The sequence below is a fragment of the Eublepharis macularius genome, chromosome 5, assembly GCF_028583425.1.
Source record: "Eublepharis macularius isolate TG4126 chromosome 5, MPM_Emac_v1.0, whole genome shotgun sequence".
NCBI classification, from domain to species: Eukaryota; Metazoa; Chordata; class Lepidosauria; order Squamata; family Eublepharidae; genus Eublepharis; species Eublepharis macularius.
The window spans coordinates 97,492,958-97,512,700 of NC_072794.1; the positions used below are offsets into that span (position 1 = coordinate 97,492,958).

The following is a 19,743-nucleotide window of genomic DNA, read 5'->3' on the forward strand; positions in this document are numbered from 1 at the left end:
CCCTGAAAAAGAGATTGCTTGGAATGCTGGCTTGGTGCACCAAGTACTACTTAGTTATGTGTACAATTTGAGCACGTTCTTTAATGATCCAGGTAATATTTTGCACCTCCCATAAAAAAGCCAGATCAGAGACTAAGATATGTTGGACAGCTGCTACAGCCTGTCTGTAACAGCCTGTCTATAAAAGCAGAAGTGGTATTACAAAGTGCACTCATTAGGAATTTTGAATACTTTGCAGAATGGATGCAAACTTTAGCAGATGACAAATTTTAATCAGGGACAATAACTTTACTGGCAAATTCTGTTGATAAATGAGGCAATGTAAGAGTACCATTAATTGCTCTTCAGACAGGCTGCTCAAGGAGAAGGCAATTTTTCTACCATTCACAGCCTCTGCTTCAAGACAGTAGCCAAGATACACATTAAGTACATAGACACAAGGCTGATATAGCCAAAAGCATTAACTTTTTGCTTGCAAAAAGTAGAGAGGATCCTCTGGTGGGGAGTGGAGGTCGACTAAAAGATCCACAGGACTCTTCAGATTTTAACTTCTGTACTAAAACATTGAATTGCTTCTATCAGTCTTGTCAGGGCTAGGAACATCTTTTAAAGTATTGTGTGTCCAAAAGAGTGGCACTATCTATAAAGTTCTTTCATTTTGTCCAATAAGTGTATGTAAGGGTGGGGGGGAGGGGAGGGGAGGGGGAGGGGGAGGGCATGGCATGTGTGGCTGTGTGCCCGGGAGGCAGAGGCTGGACTGATGGTGCTGATCCAGGCAGACAGATAGTGCAAGTGCTGGCCGGCAGGTGGTCATAGTTGGAATGTATCCCAGAACAGATGGCAGCTTAGAAGCTTTTGGAAAGGAGGGGAGGGGAGGGAGCAGTGCACACACGCACACGCGCGCACGCACACACACACACACACACACACACACACACACACAGCACATATGACCGAGGGCAGGCACAGGGAGAGGGAGGATGGGGTTGCAGCCATAATTCCACATTTCCTGGCTTGAAAGCCAGACTGTTATCATTATGGCTATCCAGTTTCTCTCGCCGCCACCACAGGAGCAGGAAGGAGCTGCCTTTAGGATTGAAGGGAACACCCAGTGTGCTTGTGGGCAAGCACTCACACACAGCAAATCATTGGCTCTTACAGACAGAATGGATTTTGCAAATGCAGTTCCCTGACCAAATGTATATAGACGCTATATTTGCTCATCTTTTGCAGCCTTGACAAACCAAAATAGTTCTCCGTGAGCTCTCTAATATCACAGCTAGAGAATCTTAGATTTCTGTGGCTTTGCCTTTTGGTTTATTTGGGTAAATATCGTCAAGGATTGGCTGTCTTGCATTCATCCACTTGACATTGTCCAAATAGATATTAGTTTGTTGTTCTTGGTGCTGAATATATGGAAATACTTCTGGAAGGTATTAAAGTGAATATATGCAGTAGTGAAAGATATGATCTGTGTGCTTTTGGAAGCTGCTGGAGATATGCTATACCTTAAGAGACATGTGTTTGGATCTAAGAGTTTTCTGATGCTTCTTATTGCTTGAGTCTTTGTTGGACGGCGTCTTTCTAGATGTGGTTTGCTTTTCTGTTTTCAAAGCTGATTGATTGTGGCAGGGTGATGCAGCCACACTGTTTGTTTGTTTTTTTACTTGGTTCTCTCAGTGCCTATATGAGGACAGTATGAAGTGCTGTTACATAAAAGAAAGAATCTTCTAGATGCCCTTAACTCTCTTTGCTGCCCATGCACAAAGACTGTGTGTTTTACAAGCACTTTGGAACTTTTTATAGATAATTATGGCAGTGGCTTTGGAAACCCCTTTCTTCCATCTTCAACAAGCAAAGATGCATCACTCTGTCCTGGATAATGGTTGGGTCCAGCAGTCTGTCAGTGGAAGGCTCTGTCAGATGCAGATTATTGCCATGGCAGTCCCTTTTGACCCCGGAAAAATGGTTCTTTGCATCAAGGAACTTGCATAGACAAACTGCCACGTAGGTCAGGACTGCAGTGAGGATGTGGGATGGAGGTGAAATTTCTCCCCTCTTCCCCCAGTATAATTCTGCTGGATGCTTGTTATTCAGTCTTTCTTCTGAAAATGTGTGTCCTGCCTTTTTTTAAAAAAATACCCATATTTTGGCTGCTCCAAGGCCAAAGTCACTGAGCTGAAATGGAGATCATGATTGCCAGATTGGAACTTACAAAGCTGAGATCAGAACACATCCTCTCCAGACAGTACCTCAGACTTTCCCCCAACTAGTTAATAACTAGTTGATGACGCATCACTTGTGATGTTTGCAGGGGCGGGGGCTTCTCTGCTGGCTGTGAGTGTGTGCATGTGCGACTCCCCTGTTTGATCCTTTGAGCTTTGTTTTATTGACCAGCTTGTCCAGGTCTAAAGCAAATAGTCATATATTTTGAATCACGACTGTCCATCCTTTTTTGCTGTAAATGTACACACTAATACAAGAGCTAAGGAGAAATGTGCAGAGTTATAGTCTTCAGTGTCCATCTAAACGCCCTCAGTTAACACTGTCATCTTACAGTCACTTCATTTTGCTCCACTCCCCAGGTACCAGACATTCCCTCTGAGCTCACAGGTGGCTGCCATGGCTTTTCTCAAAAATACATGCACTGGCAAGAGGAGCTGATCCTGGGTGGGACAGTTAAGGATTTCCAGGGCAAACTTCAGAGGTAAGTATCATATAGATCTGACTGAAACTCCATGCCCAGTAGAGGTCTCTAATCATGAATAACCACAGATAGCTGAGGAATTCTTCCAATAAGGGCTGATGGCTTTCCCCTGCAAGCTGGACAATTAAAGATGACAGACAAAGTCATTAGCCTTGAATTTTATGTGGCAGGATGGAGGCATGGCTTCTGGAAACTGATTGGATGCTTATTCCCCATCTTTTTCACAGTTGGGGCTGGTGGTATAAATTGAGCCAGCTTGTAACTTGATGCTACTGAGGTTAACATTTTTCAGGATGCTGGGTGCATGCCCCTGACCTAACCCTGGGAGCAACTGGCAGGTGTTCCTGAGCTGTGGGATTTATGCTGATCCCTGAAGCTCTGGCTGTTGTCACCCATTACTCCCTCCCTGCTTCCAGCCCCAGCTACTTCCCTGCCCCCAGCCCTTTCCAGTTGATCTGTATGCCCTCCCACTGCACATAGGCCTGTTTGTAACACTCTGCCTCGCTGATCTTAGATAGAGGCTCAAATGTGCTTATGGTAGTATGAATTTTGGCACTGGATGTATATATATCTGTTCTGCAGTGTGCACTGCTTACTATGCTGAACCTTTGCTGAACTTTGATAAAGATTACTGCAATTGTCCATTTTGTGGGGTACATTCTGTACACTGATGGAGACAATATTGTAATGATGTTTTCTTACACTACATTGTTCCTGCCAAGAGGGAGTTCTCATGGATGGGATTGTCCTTTGAACCTTTCATGCTCAGCATGGCAAAGAGTTGCAAAAACTGGCTAAGCAATGGGAAATAAGGCTGGGAACATGCACTGGTTAAGGGTTGATGCTGATAATACATAAATTTACTCTCATTTTAAATCCACATGCTGGGAAGTAGTCAGAAAGTGACAGGAAAGATGCTCATATTTATAACACTGGGAAGTTTGACTCTTATGGTGTTACAGTGTCTAGCCATTTCCAGCTGCTTCCATGAATTTGCATACTGCAACCACTTGGGGAGCTGCTTTTACAGTATGTGCAGACTTTTTTTTCTTGTATAGGTGGAATGTGCAGAGGGTGAACCAGATGTGCAAATCAGCTGCCACCAGCATAAACCACAGGCCTGTAAGCTTTTCTTATACGGGCATAGTACACAAATCCACAGTTGGTTTCCTTGGAAACTGATAGAACCAGCACATTTGTCCATATTATGTACATTTAGCTAGGGAGGAAAATATCTGCTTGTGTTGAAAGAGGCTTGAAAATGGATTCGTCAATCACTTGTAAGTGGATGTTGAAGGAAGCTGAAAACAAGGGCTCTTAGCATCTATCTCAAGCATTGGGAAGGCAGTAGGTCATGAGACTTTATATTTAGAGCTAAAAGGAATCCAAAGTCCTTTATCTTACCTGCACTATGAGCAATAGAAAGTGTCCTTAAGTGAGCATATTTTCCCTCTAGTGCTGAAGCCTTGCAGAGCATGTTCCTGTTGATGAGCCCACGACAGCTTTTTGAGCACTACCGGGATGATTATGAGATTCATGACATCAGCTGGAGTGAGGAGAAAGCAGCTGCAGTCCTGGAAGCCTGGCAGCGGGAATTTGTTGAGGTGAGGTGAGACGAGGAGTGGCAGAGTAGGCTGTAGCACCAGCATGGGGACTGCTTGATGCAAGTGAGCTGTGAAAGAGCGAGAGACTGCGTGTATGGCTGGCAGAGCAAATGCATGGGTGATTGCGGAAGGGAGGATGCCAGAAAGAGGTGCAGAAGTGCACAAAGGTTCATGGATGCATGAAGCATGTGTATGTGATGGGGGGGATAAGAGAATGAGAAAGGGGAGGTATCGTATAGGATTACATATAAAGATGTATTTTTAAGCATTTCTGCATCTGCTTTTTTGTGCTGGAAGAATGGAGATTTTCCAAAGATGAGGTAGGTGGATCAGTGTAGAACTTTACTACATTATAAGAATAAAAATACGTTTCTGCACATGAGCTATCTTTGACATCTTATGATCCTGTGGCCTGCTGACACATCAGTTAGGAAAGTGCATTCCTACAAGGTAGTGCAAAGAGGTCTCATGAACTTGAGTAGATCCTGCCCAGTGATATGGATGGACATGAGCAGCATGCTAGGAAAGAGAGTGGATGCTTCCCTGGCGGTTGTTTAGATACAGTCAGTGTTTGTGAGTGAAATCAGTGTTTATTGTCATTGGATTGGTTTGTAGGGCAACAGGCTTAAAAGTGGATTTTTCAGGAGAGTGTGCAGGTGGACACCGTGTGAACTGAATGCTGGGCTGGGTGAGCCTTTAGTCTGATCCAGCATGGCTTTTCTTATGTGGCAGAGTTATGGTAGGCCTATAAAAAGATCTTGTGCATTTATGTAAGAAGGATCTATATATGCATAGAAGCAAAGTTGTTCAGATTATGGTGCTCCTCTCCCAGTTATCTCACATGTCTTCTTTCTTCCCAGATGGCCCAGGAATCCCTCCCTGTGAATTCCTCCCAGATTGTCCATGCCTTCTCTACCACCACACTCAACGACATCATGAAATCCTTCTCAGATGTGAGCGCTATCCGTGTGGCAGGAGGATATCTGCTGATGGTGTGTAGCTATCTATTTCCTCATGCCTTCCTTCCCCCTATCCCAGAATAGACCATTGCTTAGCCTTCCTACCCATACCTTTCTCCTCAGTAACTATGATTTTCATCTTCCTGTAGCTGGCGTATGCCTGTGTCACCATGCTGCGATGGGACTGTTCCAAATCGCAGGGTGCTGTGGGCCTAGCAGGAGTTCTTCTGGTTGCCCTTTCAGTGGCAGCAGGACTTGGACTGTGTTCCCTACTGGGAATCTCTTTCAATGCAGCAACCACCCAGGTATGTTACTCAGGCCCTATTCACTTCAGATAACCTCTTTGCTCTGCTCTGCAGTCATGCTCCGTAAACAACAGAATCTTCCACCAATTCAGATTTCTCATACTAGTCAATGCTGAGGCTATATTCCTCCTCATTGTCCCTACCCAGTATTAAGGGAAGTTGGGCACCAGATTCAAGACCCAGAAGGCTTCCAGCTAGTCTAGCTTTGGAAGGTATGGGCACACCACTGAGACCTTGAGCATAAATGCAAAAGTAAGCGCTTGCAGTGGCTCTGAAACAAACTCCACAGCACAGTGCTCCTCTGTATTAGCGCCATGCATAAATACTGCCATTCCACATAGCCTGACATTTGTATCTTGTGAGACAGATACTGACCACACCCCTCTAACTGCATTTCTCTCCATATCCACATAGGTGTTACCTTTTTTGGCACTAGGCATTGGTGTAGATGACATGTTCCTCCTGGCACATGCCTTCACTGAGACCAGCCAACACATCCCTGTCAAGGTGAGAACATTTCCCTGCTCTAGTATCAGTGTTTTGGTTCCTGTGCACTGCTGGTGCATGCTCTGTCCCCACCTTCCAGCCTGCGCTAATGGTTTCATTTGCTTTTTTCCAACACAGGAGCGGACTGGTGAATGCTTACGACGTAGTGGCACCAGTGTAGCACTCACCTCTGTCAATAACATGATTGCCTTCTTCATGGCTGCCTTAGTGCCCATCCCAGCCCTGCGAGCCTTCTCTTTGCAAGTAAGCCCTTCCCACTAGTCTGCTTTCTGTGCTTGCCCACAAGAGCCTTGTCCTTAAACCCTACCTTCTCTCTCTGAGTACTCCCTGCCAGCAAGTATATCTGCCACCTGGACTTGGCTAGAAATCTGGATAACCTTTTGCTATGGATGATAAGCAGGTGTTCTCTTGGAGAGGGGAAAGAGCTGTAGAACTGGGCATTGAAGCAAATTCTCGCAGTTCCATAGGATCTTTCCATCTAGGTGCATCTCACTATCCATGGTTGGTAGTGTTACAGTATGCCCCCTTTCCCTATATGTTCCCCTCTTCACTCTATAGAAGCAGGTGCCCTTATTGTAGAGAAGGAGCTGTACTCTTCTTCTCCAACCTGTCTGCACACCTGGTCCAGGATCCTGATCAGTGGTTATTGCCCTGTATGACCACAACAGCACCATTACTGCTCTCCCCTATTTGTTATATTATCATTATTAATTGGCATAGCACTTTTAATATGCAAAATGCTTTACATTTTGCATATTACATGAGTTCTCATAATAACCATGTGAAATACATTCCCATTATTCCCATTTTATAGCCGTTGAAACTGAGCTCTAAGAGCAAGCAGGTTTCCCAAAGCTACCCAGGGAGTCCACAGCAGAGGTTATGCATGCCCTCCTCCAGGGAAAGTATCATATGGCATAGTTCTCTGCCTTAATACACCTTTCCTGCTCTTATCTGGTAAAACTCGAGCCAGGAGGAACAAGGCATAGATCAAAGATGAATGGCACAGAAGGAAAAAGATTTCTTCCCACTCAATTCCATTAACCTAGATCTAGAGTAAAATTGGCTCCTATTAGAAAGAAGAATAGCTTATTCTTCCTGAACTAAGCTGTACACCCAACAAAAGGGCATGATCAAAGCTAATATCTCCCAGGAGATGAAATTCCCCAGTCCCTTTCTGAGCTCCCCACTATTGTTGGCATTTTTATAGTTCTGATACTGGTCCCGGCAAGAGAGAAGCCCATCGTTGTCATGAATACTGTGGCTCAAGATCTTCAGTGTGATTAACTGTCGGCATGCTGTCTCTTTCACTTCCTGTCTACCAAAGGCTGCCGTGGTGGTGGTGTTCAACTTTGCCATGGTGCTGTTCATCTTTCCAGCCATCCTGAGCCTGGACCTTCGCAGACGTGAAAGCAAGAGGCTTGACATTCTGTGCTGCTTCTACAGGTATTGTCTGGGGAGTGAGATGATGGAAAAACTCCCTGTTCCTTGGAACAGCCCTGTGCTCTTCAGTGCAAGGTTGGGCTGCATCCTATGAGAGAGGAAAAGAATGCTGCAATTGGGGGCACTTGTTTGAGAAAGCCACTACCCTTTGAGAGCACACAGAAAGGGAAGTTGGGAACCCCTGTCTGTTCTTCAGAAGCTCTCTCCACCTAGCGAACAGGAAAACAGATTCCCTTTTGTGATAGTTTTATCCAAGTATCCAATGCTGCCGAATCCCTCCACTCCACTGTGTTTGAATCAGCAACAGAATCCCACTGTTTCTCAGTGCCCTTTTCTTCTTACAGCCTCTGCTCATCCCGCGTCATCCAGATCCAGCCACAAGAATATGCTGATGCAAATGACAACCACACTGCACCCACATTTCCACATGGACATCCAGCACTGGCCACCAGCACACGTATCACAACCACAGTGCAAGCTTTCACCCAGTGTGACCCTTCAGGACGACATGTGGTCACCATCCTACCACCTACACAACATGTCTTCACCACCCCATCCACTCTGCTACATGCCAACCCTCTGGATTCACAAGTCTTCACTCCTGCCAGCTCTACTCGTGATCTCCTGGCACAACTGGAGGAGGGCAAAGGCGCCCAGGAGTGTGTACCGTTGCCCTTTTGCCAGTGGAATCTCTCCACTTTTGCTCGAGACAAATATGCACCCATTCTTCTGCAGAGCCACACCAAGGTAGGCAGCAAAGAGTTGCTCTGAGGATTTTTCTGGAGTGCTGTGGGGTCTATGATGGAAAAAAGAGGAGCACAGCACCCCAGAGAGCCTGTTTATGAGGTCCTCCTATATAAGTTGTGTCCCATCCAGCAAATGAGGAACAGAAAGCTCCCTTACCTTCCCAGGTACTTGGAGATGAGGCCTGTATTCCACTTTGGGATGTATTCAGTGTACCCTCTGAGCCAATGGGATATTGTGATTTTCCCCTTTGATTGTGCCCTGCCCATCCAATCCTAAAGCAGAGTGTACTATACATTACAGCCAATACAGAGCAAAGATTTCATATCCATTGTAGCCATTCAGGACTTCATACCTTTCCTAATCAATCTATGTACATTCAATAAGGCAGGGGTGGGGAACGTCTGGCCCGTGGGCTGGATACAGCCTGTGAAATCATTTGATCTGGCCTGCAGGGCTGGCGCATCCATTGAGGTGGAGCCAGCAGCTGCCTCGAGCACAGCTCTCTGAAGGAGGTGCTGTGGCCCATGCCAGCCCCCAACAACCCCTCGGCCTGGCCCAACCCAGCACCAGCACCTCAGCCCGCACAACGCAGAAGCAATCAGGCTGTGCCTATTGCTTTGTGCCCTTGGTGGGTCAATCAGGCTGTGCCTATTGCTTCGTGCGCTTGGTGGGTATTAGACATTGGGAAGGTCAGTTTGTAGCCTCTCAAAGAAGCTTCCAGCAGTCACTACAGTTTTCCACTGTCCCTGCCAATTAGAGAGCTCCTATCCTGGCCCATCCAGCCAGGAAAAGGACCAGCCCCTCAAAGTAGCTGCCAGCAGACACTCCTGTTTTTGCCTCTGTGAAGAGAAAATGACAGGAAAGGGGGGACCCACAGATCATGCCTTTTCCGGGGTTCAATCTCTCTGAAACTTGGGGGGTCTATTGAGGACAGTGAGGACTAGGTCCCTTGCAAATTTGGGGGTTATTGGACATTGGGAAGGTCAGTTTGTAGCCCCTCAAAGTAGCTGCCAGCAGACACTCCCATTTTTGCCACTGTGAAAAGAAAATGACAGGAAAGGGGGGTAGACCCATGGATCATGCCTTTTCCGGGGTTCAATATAGCAGGCTAATTTTTAAGTTGATAATTTTGTATGGCCCGCAAATGATGTTATAAATATTCCAATTAGCCCTTGGCAGAAAAAAGGTTCCCCACCCCTGCATGATTCCATGACTTTCTTAAGTAATCTAAAGTAAAGTGGCTATGTCCAGATAATCCCAGACTGCACCTCTCTTTGAAGAGATGTGGCCAAGACTGGAGGCAGAAGATCTACATATCCCTTTATTAATCAAAAGAAACATTTATAAGGTCTCTGGCAAAAGAGGCTCCTTGCTCGTCGGTACTGGTGCTATTGATTACCATGTGTACTCTGTAGCCCCAGGACATGACCAACTGGCTATCAACTCTGTTGGGGACAATGTACAACACTTATGATGTAGACAAGTCTAGATTGTTACAGGTCCAAAGTCCAAGCAGTTTCTTCCTTTGTTAAGGGGAGACCAGGTCTTTAAAGAGCAACCATGGAAAAATTCAATTCAGCAAAATGGGGTGGGGAGGCAGGGGTTGAGTGCACCACATTTTCAACAATTATCTTCCTGCTTTTCCAGGGAATTGTGGTGGCCATATTCCTGGCACTACTGGGCCTGAGCCTCTATGGCACAACCAAAGTTCACGATGGACTGTACCTGACAGATATTGTCCCACGAGGCACAAAGGAACATGCCTTCATTTCAGCTCAGTTCAAGTACTTCTCCTTTTATAATATGTTTGTGATAACTAAGGGTAGCTTTGACTACCCCAACTCACAGAAAGCCCTCTATGGTCTGCATCAGGCCTTCAATACCATCCAGTATGTAGTGCGTGATGAGAACCGCCAGTTGCCTAAGATGTGGCTGCACTACTTCCGGGATTGGCTACAAGGTGAGTAAAGGACGTTGTCACACCTCTCTTGGCTTGCATTCTCATTTTCTAAAGAAATAGAATGGGATGTCCGGTTCTTGGTACTTGATACTCTTGGTTTGGACTCCTGTTGGCTGGTGAATGTGTGGGAGTTTGTGCCAGGCATTTGACCAACAGCTTCTAGGGAACAGCAAGCAGCACTATGAGCAAGATAGTAGTGTTTCAGGCTGCAAGACATTATTTAGCTGCTAGGGATAAATCCAGAAGTTCTCCAACTCACATAGGCACAGCTTCTATATTTCACATTCATACTTACAAGCAAACATAATTTATTTGCACTCAGGTGTGCATGAATGTATCTTCTCTTCTGATATCCTTTCAGCTTGAAAGCTTTGCAGTGGTTTCTGCTAGAGATGAGGTTACTATGCTGAAGCAATGGGATCAAAGCCCCTTGAAGAGAAGGGAGATAATCATGGCTGGTGCATGGGGCTCTTACTTCTGGCTCATATGTGCCACAAACAGCAGCCTTTTAACTGTGCACTCCCTGTGTCCCAGGTTTGCAGGCAGCCTTTGACCGAGACTGGGAAGCTGGACATATCACCAGGGAAAATTACCGGAATGGGTCAGAGGATGGTGCCCTGGCTTACAAGCTCCTCGTCCAGACAGGCAGCAAGAAGGACCCCTTCAATCTAAACCAGGTAAGTGTTGGGGGTCAAAGGCAAATGTTGGCTAGGGAGGGGGGAGAAAAACGTACTTGCAGAGCTGTAAAAAATAGAGACGAGTCCTTGATGTACCTGGAGGGAATCAGGAGTTTCCTGCTGAAGGTGGATGGAGGTGGGGGGAATCTCCTTTCAGGCATTGGGGAGCCTCTTGCAAGTGGAGATTTGCTGTTTCCCTGCCAGATGCTAGAGCCAGTGTGAGAGCAACCTGACCAAACTCACTGACTTCTCTCACTCTCCCATCTGACTCACAGCTGACCACTCGCCGTCTGGTGGATGTGAACGGGATCATTCCCCCTGACATCTTCTACATCTGCTTGACAGTGTGGGTGAGCAATGACCCCCTTGGCTTTGCTGCCTCCCAGGCCAACTTCTATCCACCTCCACCAGAGTGGATCCATGACAAGTACGATGCCACTGGCGAGACTCTTCGAAGTGAGTGCAGGCTGTAGCCTCATTCTCGTTCAATGTTTTAATGCATGTTACTGTTTCAACCCTACCACTAATTCCATAGTTATTGTACAGTATGAACCCTATTTCTACATGTTCCTGCATTTTCAAGCCATGCCTAGCTTCATGAATGGGCAGAATTGTAAACAATTAGGACAATTCCCCTTGGGCCCTAAAGATGGGAGTGGGAAGGAGGTTACTGTACCTGATGACTGCATCTCTTTCTGACAGTCCCAGCTGCACAGCCCCTGGAGTTTGCTCAGTTCCCTTTCTACCTCAATGGACTTCAGCAGACATCAGACTTTGTAGCAGTTATTGAGAGTGTGCGTGCCATCTGTGATGAGGTGGCTCAGAGGCATGGCGTGCTCAGCTACCCTAGCGGCTACCCTTTCCTCTTTTGGGAGCAGTACATTGGCCTGCGTCATTGGCTCCTGCAAGCCATCAGCATTGTGTTGGCCTGTACTTTTCTGGTGTGCACCCTGCTGCTGCTCAACCCTTGGACTGCCAGCATCATTGTGAGTATTCTCCTTCAGAATCAATGGAATGTGTAGCAATATACTGAGATGCCTGAGTTGCCAGTCCCAAGCCTTATATGCAAAACTAGTTTAGTATTGTTCATTAAGGAACGGTTATACCATATTGTGGCCTGTGTAATATCCATCTTCTGACTGGGTTTTTATTCCTTGTTTTGTTATAACTGTTGTTGTCCTTGTTATTTGTTATAACTGTAATATCAACATGGAAGGTTTCTAGTCCTCATAGTTAGGATAGTAAACTCTGGAACCGGGATAGGGAATTTATATGACTCTTGCTGAGATCAGAAAGAAGAACTTCTACTGTCTGCACAATTCTCCATTTCCTTTTCCTTCTGTCTCCTGTTACTACTGTCATATATATTTTTCTTCTTTCTACTGTCATAGATTTTCTTTTCCAGTTCTGCAAAAACTCAAATATTGCTGCTCAATATTATTGAAAAAAATAAGTAAAGTAAATGCACACTTTATTCAGACTGCAAAAACTAAATGTCAGATTTCTAATTTGGGGGGTTGACATCTAGACTGTACATTAAATATTTTATTTTTTTACACAGGCACATATTATTTTCATGTACACATGTTATTGAATTTATGCATGTATAAAAACATTTGCCAGTGTTTGTACTTGCAAAGGAAAAAGCCATGAAAACTAACTAAGGCAATCCTCAAAAAAGTATCAAGGAATTCAGTAACTCCTAAACTGGCCTAGGAGCAAAACCAAACATTTCTCAAAATCACATATTACTGTGTTTATTGTGGCTTAACATCCAATTTGATAATATATCTAATACATATGTCTAAGTTGTGCAAAGAACAGGCTGGAATAATTCTAAAGAAAAAACAAACAAACCACTTATCTAATGTACAATCAGAGAATCTTCATACAATAAAGTACAAATGCCTTTAAGTTTTGCCCAAAATATACAGTACATAATTAGATACAATTATCTGAGTGTAAAGCAAACATGTAAACAATCAATAATACTCCGTAAATTGCCAACGTCTATAAATATTTCAAAAGAGTATGCAATAAATAATCATCTTTCACAAAATGTGCAATAAATATTTTAATGCAATAATACAAGTTTAATTTCTAGAAAAATATATCTCAAAGGATCAAAGTAAAGCTACTTGAAATGTTTTTCATAAAAGTTCACCAATATTCATAAGAAAATAACTTAGTCCCAAGGGTCTAAGCTGATTCATAATCCCTTAAGAACCCTCCAATTGTGACCAGACTGGTAAACCGATGCATTTTCCCCATTTCAAATCATTTTCTTCAGAGTAGTCATAAATGAATCAATCTGTTATCTGCTAGCCAACAGATAACATATTGAGAAAATTCCAGTAAATCATGATAAGTTAACCATTTAGGTGGACTCACCATTCTAAATTGAGCTTCTTGCAATGACAATCAGAGAGGTATTTTCGAGCACAATCTAGGGTTGTATTTATTCCATACTCTCAAAATGGCACAGCTTACATAATGATTATTAAACTCTGAATTGGCCTTAACTTTGTCATACCATAGATACCCATGCCACCCAAATTTTAAGTTGTGCCTTTCAAGGTCCAATAGTCTTCTATTTTTTAACATTATCCATTCCTTCATCCAAACCAAACAGTTGGCCGCAAAATATACTCTCAAATCTAGTAGACACAAACCTCCTCTTTCCTTTGTATCCTGTAGAACCTTAAGTTTAACCCTTGGTTTTTTGCCTTGCCATATAAGTCTCAATATATCCTTCTGCCATTGCTTAAATGGTGCCTTAGTTGTCAATACTGGAATTGTCTGAAATAAGAATAACATTCTAGGTAAAACGTTCATTTTAATTGTAGCTATTCTTCCCAACAATGATAATTGAATCTTATCCCATCTTAACATATCTCTAACATATCCCTTTTAATTTCATTCCAAGTCTTAATATAATTATTTTGGAATAACATACAATTCATATTTGACAGAGTAATACCCAAGTATTTTACCTTTTTCTCAAATTTGCTCTCTAGTTTTATTTGGTCCTGTATTTTTGTATTTTTAGTTAACACTTTGGTCTTCTGTTTATTATGCATAAAACCCGCCACTACACCAAATTCTTTCAGTCTTGTCATTAAGGGTTCAATTCCCTTGGAGGGTCCTCCAAAACCAACACTAAATCATCTGCAAAGGCTCTTAACTTACAATTCTCCTGTTTCACCTTTAAACCTTGAATTCTTTCATCTTGTCTTATGCCCCTGTTCAGAACTTCAGGTACCAGTATAAATAACAAGGGTGACAATGGGCAACCTTGTCTTGTACCTCTTTGTATTCCACATGGTTTGGTTAACTCTCCATTAACAACTATCCGTGCTGTCCGGGATGTATAAATCGACTTAGTCCATTTTATAAAATTGTCTCCAAAGTCCATATCTTCCAAGATCTTAAACAAAAATTTCCAGTTTAAATTATCAAAGGACTTCTCGGCATTTAGGAAGATCAAAGCGGCTTGTCTTTCATTATGTTTTCCCAAGTACTCCAAAATATCCAATACTATTCTTACACTGTCCTTCAGCTGCCTCTTAGGTAAAAATCCACTTTTGTCTTCATGAATAATGTCCTGTAGGATACTCCAATAAAATAATCCAAACTATGGTATTCCCCATTGCCATGTATGGATGTGAAAGTTGGATGGTAAAGAAAGCTGACAGGAAAAAAATTGATTCATTTGAAATGTGGTGCTGGAGGAGAGTTTTGCAGATACTATGGACAGCCAAAAAGACAAATAAGTGGGTACTAGATCAAATGAAGCCGGAATTCTCCTTCGAAGCTAAAATGACAAGACTAAAGCTATCGTACTTTGGTCACATCATGAGAAAACAAGAATCTCTGGAAAAGTCAATAATGCTAGGAAAAATGGAAGGCAGCAGGAAAAGAGGAAGACCTAAAACAAGGTGGCTTGACTCAATAAAAGAAGCCACATCCTCCAGTTTGCAGGATCTGAGTAGGTCTGTTAGAGAGAGAACATTTTGGAGGTCTTTCATTCATAGGGTCGCCATAGGTCGGAAACGACTTGACGGCACATAACACACACACACACACAGGATACTTTTAAGTCTTCCCATCAAAATCATGGCAAACAGCTTATAGTGATTGTTTAATAATAATATTGGCCTTTAATTTCTTGTCAGTGTCTGAGCTTGACCTTATTTTGGTATAAGTGTTATGCTGGCTTCCTTCCATGTCTCTGGCATTTTACCTCCCTCTAAGATAGAGTTCATTGTCTTTTGTAAAGTCTGGAAGAGTTCTTCCTCAAAACACTTATAGTAACTACTTTCATAATTCATTATTTACCCATTTTTGAGAAACATCTTAGGTGAAAGTGAGGAAGGAAAATATGGGAGAATTATATATTGAAAATATGGAAGAACTATATATGGAGTACCCAGCTTCCTGGGGGTAAAGTGTAGATGACTGGGGAAGGCAATGGCAAACCACCCCGTAAAAAGTCTGCCAAGAAAACATCGTGATGCGACGTCCCCCCATGGGTCAGTAATGACTTGGTGCTTAGACAGGGGACTACCTTTACCTACCTATATATTGGAGGAGAAGAACAGGACTGTCGGTCTCGGTAGAAGTCAGAGACAAAAAATTGTACAGGATCTATAAATGCTTATAATGAAGCTGACGTCTTTGCAAACACATACCCTTTCTGGTTTCCGGTCCTCTAGTCAGGGCTGTGTAATCTTAAGGTCTAATAACATTCTGAGTTTTTTTAAACTGGAAAATTAGGTTCATAAAGTTCTGCATGTGCATGGCATGCAGGCAGCATCTGTACTTCTCCTCCAGCATCACCTCTCAATGTTCATATAGATCTAGAGATTCCTTTTGAGGGCTTTCCTTCATTGCTCTTGGTGATGTACCCCTTTGCTTGACACAGACTGACCTGACTTTTCTGTCTGATTTAGGTATTTGTTCTGGCTATGATGACAGTTGAGCTCTTTGGTATCATGGGCCTGATGGGCATCAAACTGAGTGCCATCCCTGTGGTCATCCTCATTGCCTCTGTGGGCATTGGTGTGGAATTCACTGTCCATGTGGCACTAGTAAGTAAGCAATCTCATAAGCATGGTTCATTGTGCTGAGGCTAGCTCAGCTCCAACAGTAGGCATCAAATTTAGTGCCCGAGGACAGATTTGGGCCTTTGCCTCTTGTCCTATAGAGCCAAATACACTTTGGGGTTGCATTTAGCTGTCAATGCAAACTCCAGATGCTGAATAATGGCTGGCCAGTCTGTGAGTGCCTGCTCAGATAAGTCTCTTCATAGTTCTGTTCTTGTTGTCCATCCTTTCTCATCTCAGGGCTTTCTCACAGCCATTGGCAACCGGAATCTGCGCTCCACTGTGGCTCTAGAGCACATGTTTGCCCCTGTGATGGATGGTGCTGTCTCCACTCTTCTGGGTGTACTCATGCTGGCTGGTTCAGAATTTGACTTCATTCTGAGGTACCGTTGTGATGCTTTAATCTTTCCTTATATTCCTGCACTGAGTGCTGCAGTGTGCCATTGCAAGCTTAATGGCAAATATCTCATGGACCATTCCCAGAGGGTTTTTGGTTTAGGTTGTTAACCAAAAGGTTAACCAGTCTGAGGAAGGTCTAGAGAAAGGGAAATTATCCCTATTTCCAGTAAAGGTAAAAGACAACATCATGCATGGGAATGGTTCTAAGAAACTCACTGCCCAAGGATAAAGGCAGACTCTAATAAGAGTTAAGAATTATGTGGCTGAACTGCTACACTGTGCCAGTTTCAGAGGGACAGTAAACTCCTTTCTCAGGGGAGCAAGGCTGGCTGGAATGTCACTCCTACAATATATTACACTGATAGAAAAGGTTTTGGAAAAGTGCAGAAAAATGCAACCAAGATGATTACAGGGTTGAAGCACCTTTCTTGTGAGGAAAGGCTAAAGCGTCTGAAGCTTTTCAGTTTAGAGAGAAGACAACTGAAAGGAGGACATGATAGAGGCTTATAACTTTATGCCTGGAGTGAATTTGATGAAGTTGATGGGTGATAGATTCAGAACAGATGAAAGGAAATTCTTTAATCAGTGGCAACTAGCATAGATTTCTTTAAAAGGGGGTTTAGATTTATGATGGAGAGGTTCATTGATGGCTACTAACTATGGTGATTAAAGGGGACCTTCATGTTCAGAGGCAGTAAATCTCAAAATGCCAGTGCTAGGAGGCAACAACAGGGGAAGTCTGTAATCTCTATGTCCTTGTTGTTGACCCTGCAGGGCGACTGGTTGGCCTTGGTGAGAAATGCAATGTTGGATAAGATTAATTAGATGGTCAGATCCAGGAGGGCGCTCCTTATGTTCTTAGAGTATATTCTTAGTCCAAGTGACCCAGTATGGAAGATTGGGTGACCCCATTTTCTCTGAACTCTTAAATCAATGCATATTCAAGTATTCACACACACAAAATGCGTCTGTACAACATGAATGGATGTGTGTGGGATTTAATGAATGGAAAGCACTGATTTTTGCCACATCTAGGTAAACATGGCCATAGAACTGTGTATCTCAGCCACTGGGGAGTCATATGTCAGGAGAACATAAATCAAGGGACATAAGTCAGGAGAAGCCATTATGCAGTCTTAAGAAAAAGATCACATGCAGATGACTGATGCAATGATTGAACCTCTTCCCCCCTCTCAAGGTATTTTTTTGCCGTGCTCACCATCCTGACAATTCTGGGGCTGCTCAATGGCCTGGTGTTGCTGCCTGTCCTATTGTCCATCATTGGCCCACCGGCTGAGGTAAGAGAACTCTCATTTCCAGTCACCTTGTTCCAGTGGAAAGTCATGTGGAAGGGCTAAAGGAGTCCTGCATCTCTTTGTCTAATCTTCCTAATAGTTTATGGTAGAGGGAAGTTGACGAAGCTGTCCACATTTAATCATATGCACATCCTCAGCAATGAATAAAGAAATTGTCATGTCTGTGCCCCATACATGCCATTATTTGATGCTGACCTGTTGTTCTGAACCAATGTTTCGTGCTATAACTTGATGTCATATTGCCAGTGCCATAACTGCTTTGCTTTCACAGGCTTATTGAAGCTGCAGGTGTCTTATCTAACGACTTTGGAAGCTCTCAGTGCTTCTGAACTAGTACACTGCTCACTCCCATGAATTACTATGTTTCAACTTTGATCTCTTGCTTTCTCAGTGTCTAGACTTGATAGTAGAAATATGTGAGACGTTCTCAGGACAGGTTTGCACCAAAAGTCCTGTTTTACTGATGGGAGTGGGAAGGAGTAAATGTGTTCATTAAGAGGAATGGCTTTCCCACATGTTGTCATTCCTGTCAACCTGGTCATACTGCTTAGTTGCTTACCTTGCTTCTGAGTAATTCTATGGACGTATCTGTGAAAATGATCTCCTGAATAAAACCTTTAACCAAGAGCCTGGATTCTTGCTGTGATGGTACAGGGGTCTATTTGCCACAGCCTGTCATCCATAGCCTGACAGAAATTTGGTTTTCAACTGCCATCAGAGGTTTCAGAATCTACTATATTGAATCAAAAGGAGTCCAGTAGCACCTTTAAGACTAACCAATTTTATTTTAGCATAAGCTTTCGAGAATCAAGTTCTCTTCGTCAGATGCCTGATACAGAGACTGGTCAAACACAGAAGAGCAGAGGGAAGAGGCAATTAGGGGGGGAGGGGGAGGAAGCAATCAAAACATTCCTTTGCTAGTATATGTAAACATCTCCTTTTGGTGTGTGTATCAGTTGGCTTCAAAGGAGTTTGCCCTGTTAGTTTGTAGAAGCCAAACAGCTAGACCATCCAATTCCAATGCAGTATGGGCCTTCGATAACCACAGCCCTCCCTGCCAGATGCATCTGACAAAGAGATCTGTGGTTCCCGAAAGCCCACACCAGGTACCACTGAGCTCCCCCAGACCCCACCTCTGTAAAGGAAATCTGTTACCTGTGGTAATGTGATAACCATTCATAGTCCCTATTCAGTCCCAGCTTGACAGAGTCAAATTTGCATATGAATTCCAGTTCAGCAGCCTCCCGTTGGATTTTGTTTTTGAAAGGTTTCTGTTGAACCACAGCGACCTTTAAGTCTTTGGTGGAATGTCCTGGTAGATTGAAGTGTTCTCCCACTGGTTTCTGGACGTTTCCATTTCTAATGTCAGATTTGTGTCCATTTATTCTTTTGCGTAGAGGTTGGCTGGTTTTTCCAATGTACAGAGCAGAAGGACATTGTTGGCACATGAGGGCATATATCAGATTGGAGGATGAGCAGCTGTGTGCTAAAATAAAATTGGTTAGTCTTAAAGGTGCTACTGGACTCTTTTTGATTTTGCTACCACAGACTAACACGGCTAACTTCTCTGCTACTATATTGAATGGAATTTTGTGTGCTTAGAGACTGCATTTGAAAGCACACGTGCTAAAGTTCCCTTGCTTGACATCCTGTTCTCTGAATGTGCTTTCTGTTTTTTCAACATATAGGTCACACCTGTTGATAATGGTAGCCGCCTGCCAACACCATCACCGGTCCCCCCACCCATCAGTCACCACAGTTTTTATGTGCGCCAGCATAGTGGGACCTTTGCTGACTCCTCTGACTCAGAGTACTACTCAGAGAGTACTGGCGCATCAGATATTGGTGAAGATGATCGGAGCACCTATATCATCCCCCCAACTCAATCACACATCTTGGTCAAGGCAAGCAAAAGCCCCAGCTTCCCAAAAATCACGGTAAGTGTCCATCAGATGCAGCAGTCACTAGTTTCTCAGGATTAACAATATGATCTAGTGCCATGAAAGAGAATCCA

The 19,743-nt window shown here is 43.6% G+C and overlaps 1 protein-coding gene across 2 annotated transcripts in view; it reads left to right on the forward strand.

Annotated features, from left to right (window-relative positions):
- PTCH2 (patched 2) overlaps positions 1 to 19,743 on the forward strand; it is a 68,530-nt gene that overhangs the window by 43,761 nt on the left and 5,026 nt on the right. For both annotated transcript variants that reach the window (XM_054981266.1, XM_054981267.1), the window contains exons 7-22: positions 2,586 to 2,707; positions 4,164 to 4,311; positions 5,172 to 5,303; positions 5,420 to 5,575; positions 5,990 to 6,082; positions 6,200 to 6,325; positions 7,410 to 7,528; positions 7,870 to 8,272; positions 9,920 to 10,232; positions 10,767 to 10,909; positions 11,185 to 11,365; positions 11,612 to 11,895; positions 15,862 to 15,999; positions 16,255 to 16,397; positions 17,612 to 17,711; positions 19,418 to 19,666. In XM_054981266.1, coding sequence (XP_054837241.1) covers positions 2,586 to 2,707; positions 4,164 to 4,311; positions 5,172 to 5,303; positions 5,420 to 5,575; positions 5,990 to 6,082; positions 6,200 to 6,325; positions 7,410 to 7,528; positions 7,870 to 8,272; positions 9,920 to 10,232; positions 10,767 to 10,909; positions 11,185 to 11,365; positions 11,612 to 11,895; positions 15,862 to 15,999; positions 16,255 to 16,397; positions 17,612 to 17,711; positions 19,418 to 19,666 — 2,850 coding nt within the window. The remainder of the gene's footprint in view (positions 1 to 2,585; positions 2,708 to 4,163; positions 4,312 to 5,171; positions 5,304 to 5,419; positions 5,576 to 5,989; positions 6,083 to 6,199; positions 6,326 to 7,409; positions 7,529 to 7,869; positions 8,273 to 9,919; positions 10,233 to 10,766; positions 10,910 to 11,184; positions 11,366 to 11,611; positions 11,896 to 15,861; positions 16,000 to 16,254; positions 16,398 to 17,611; positions 17,712 to 19,417; positions 19,667 to 19,743) is intronic.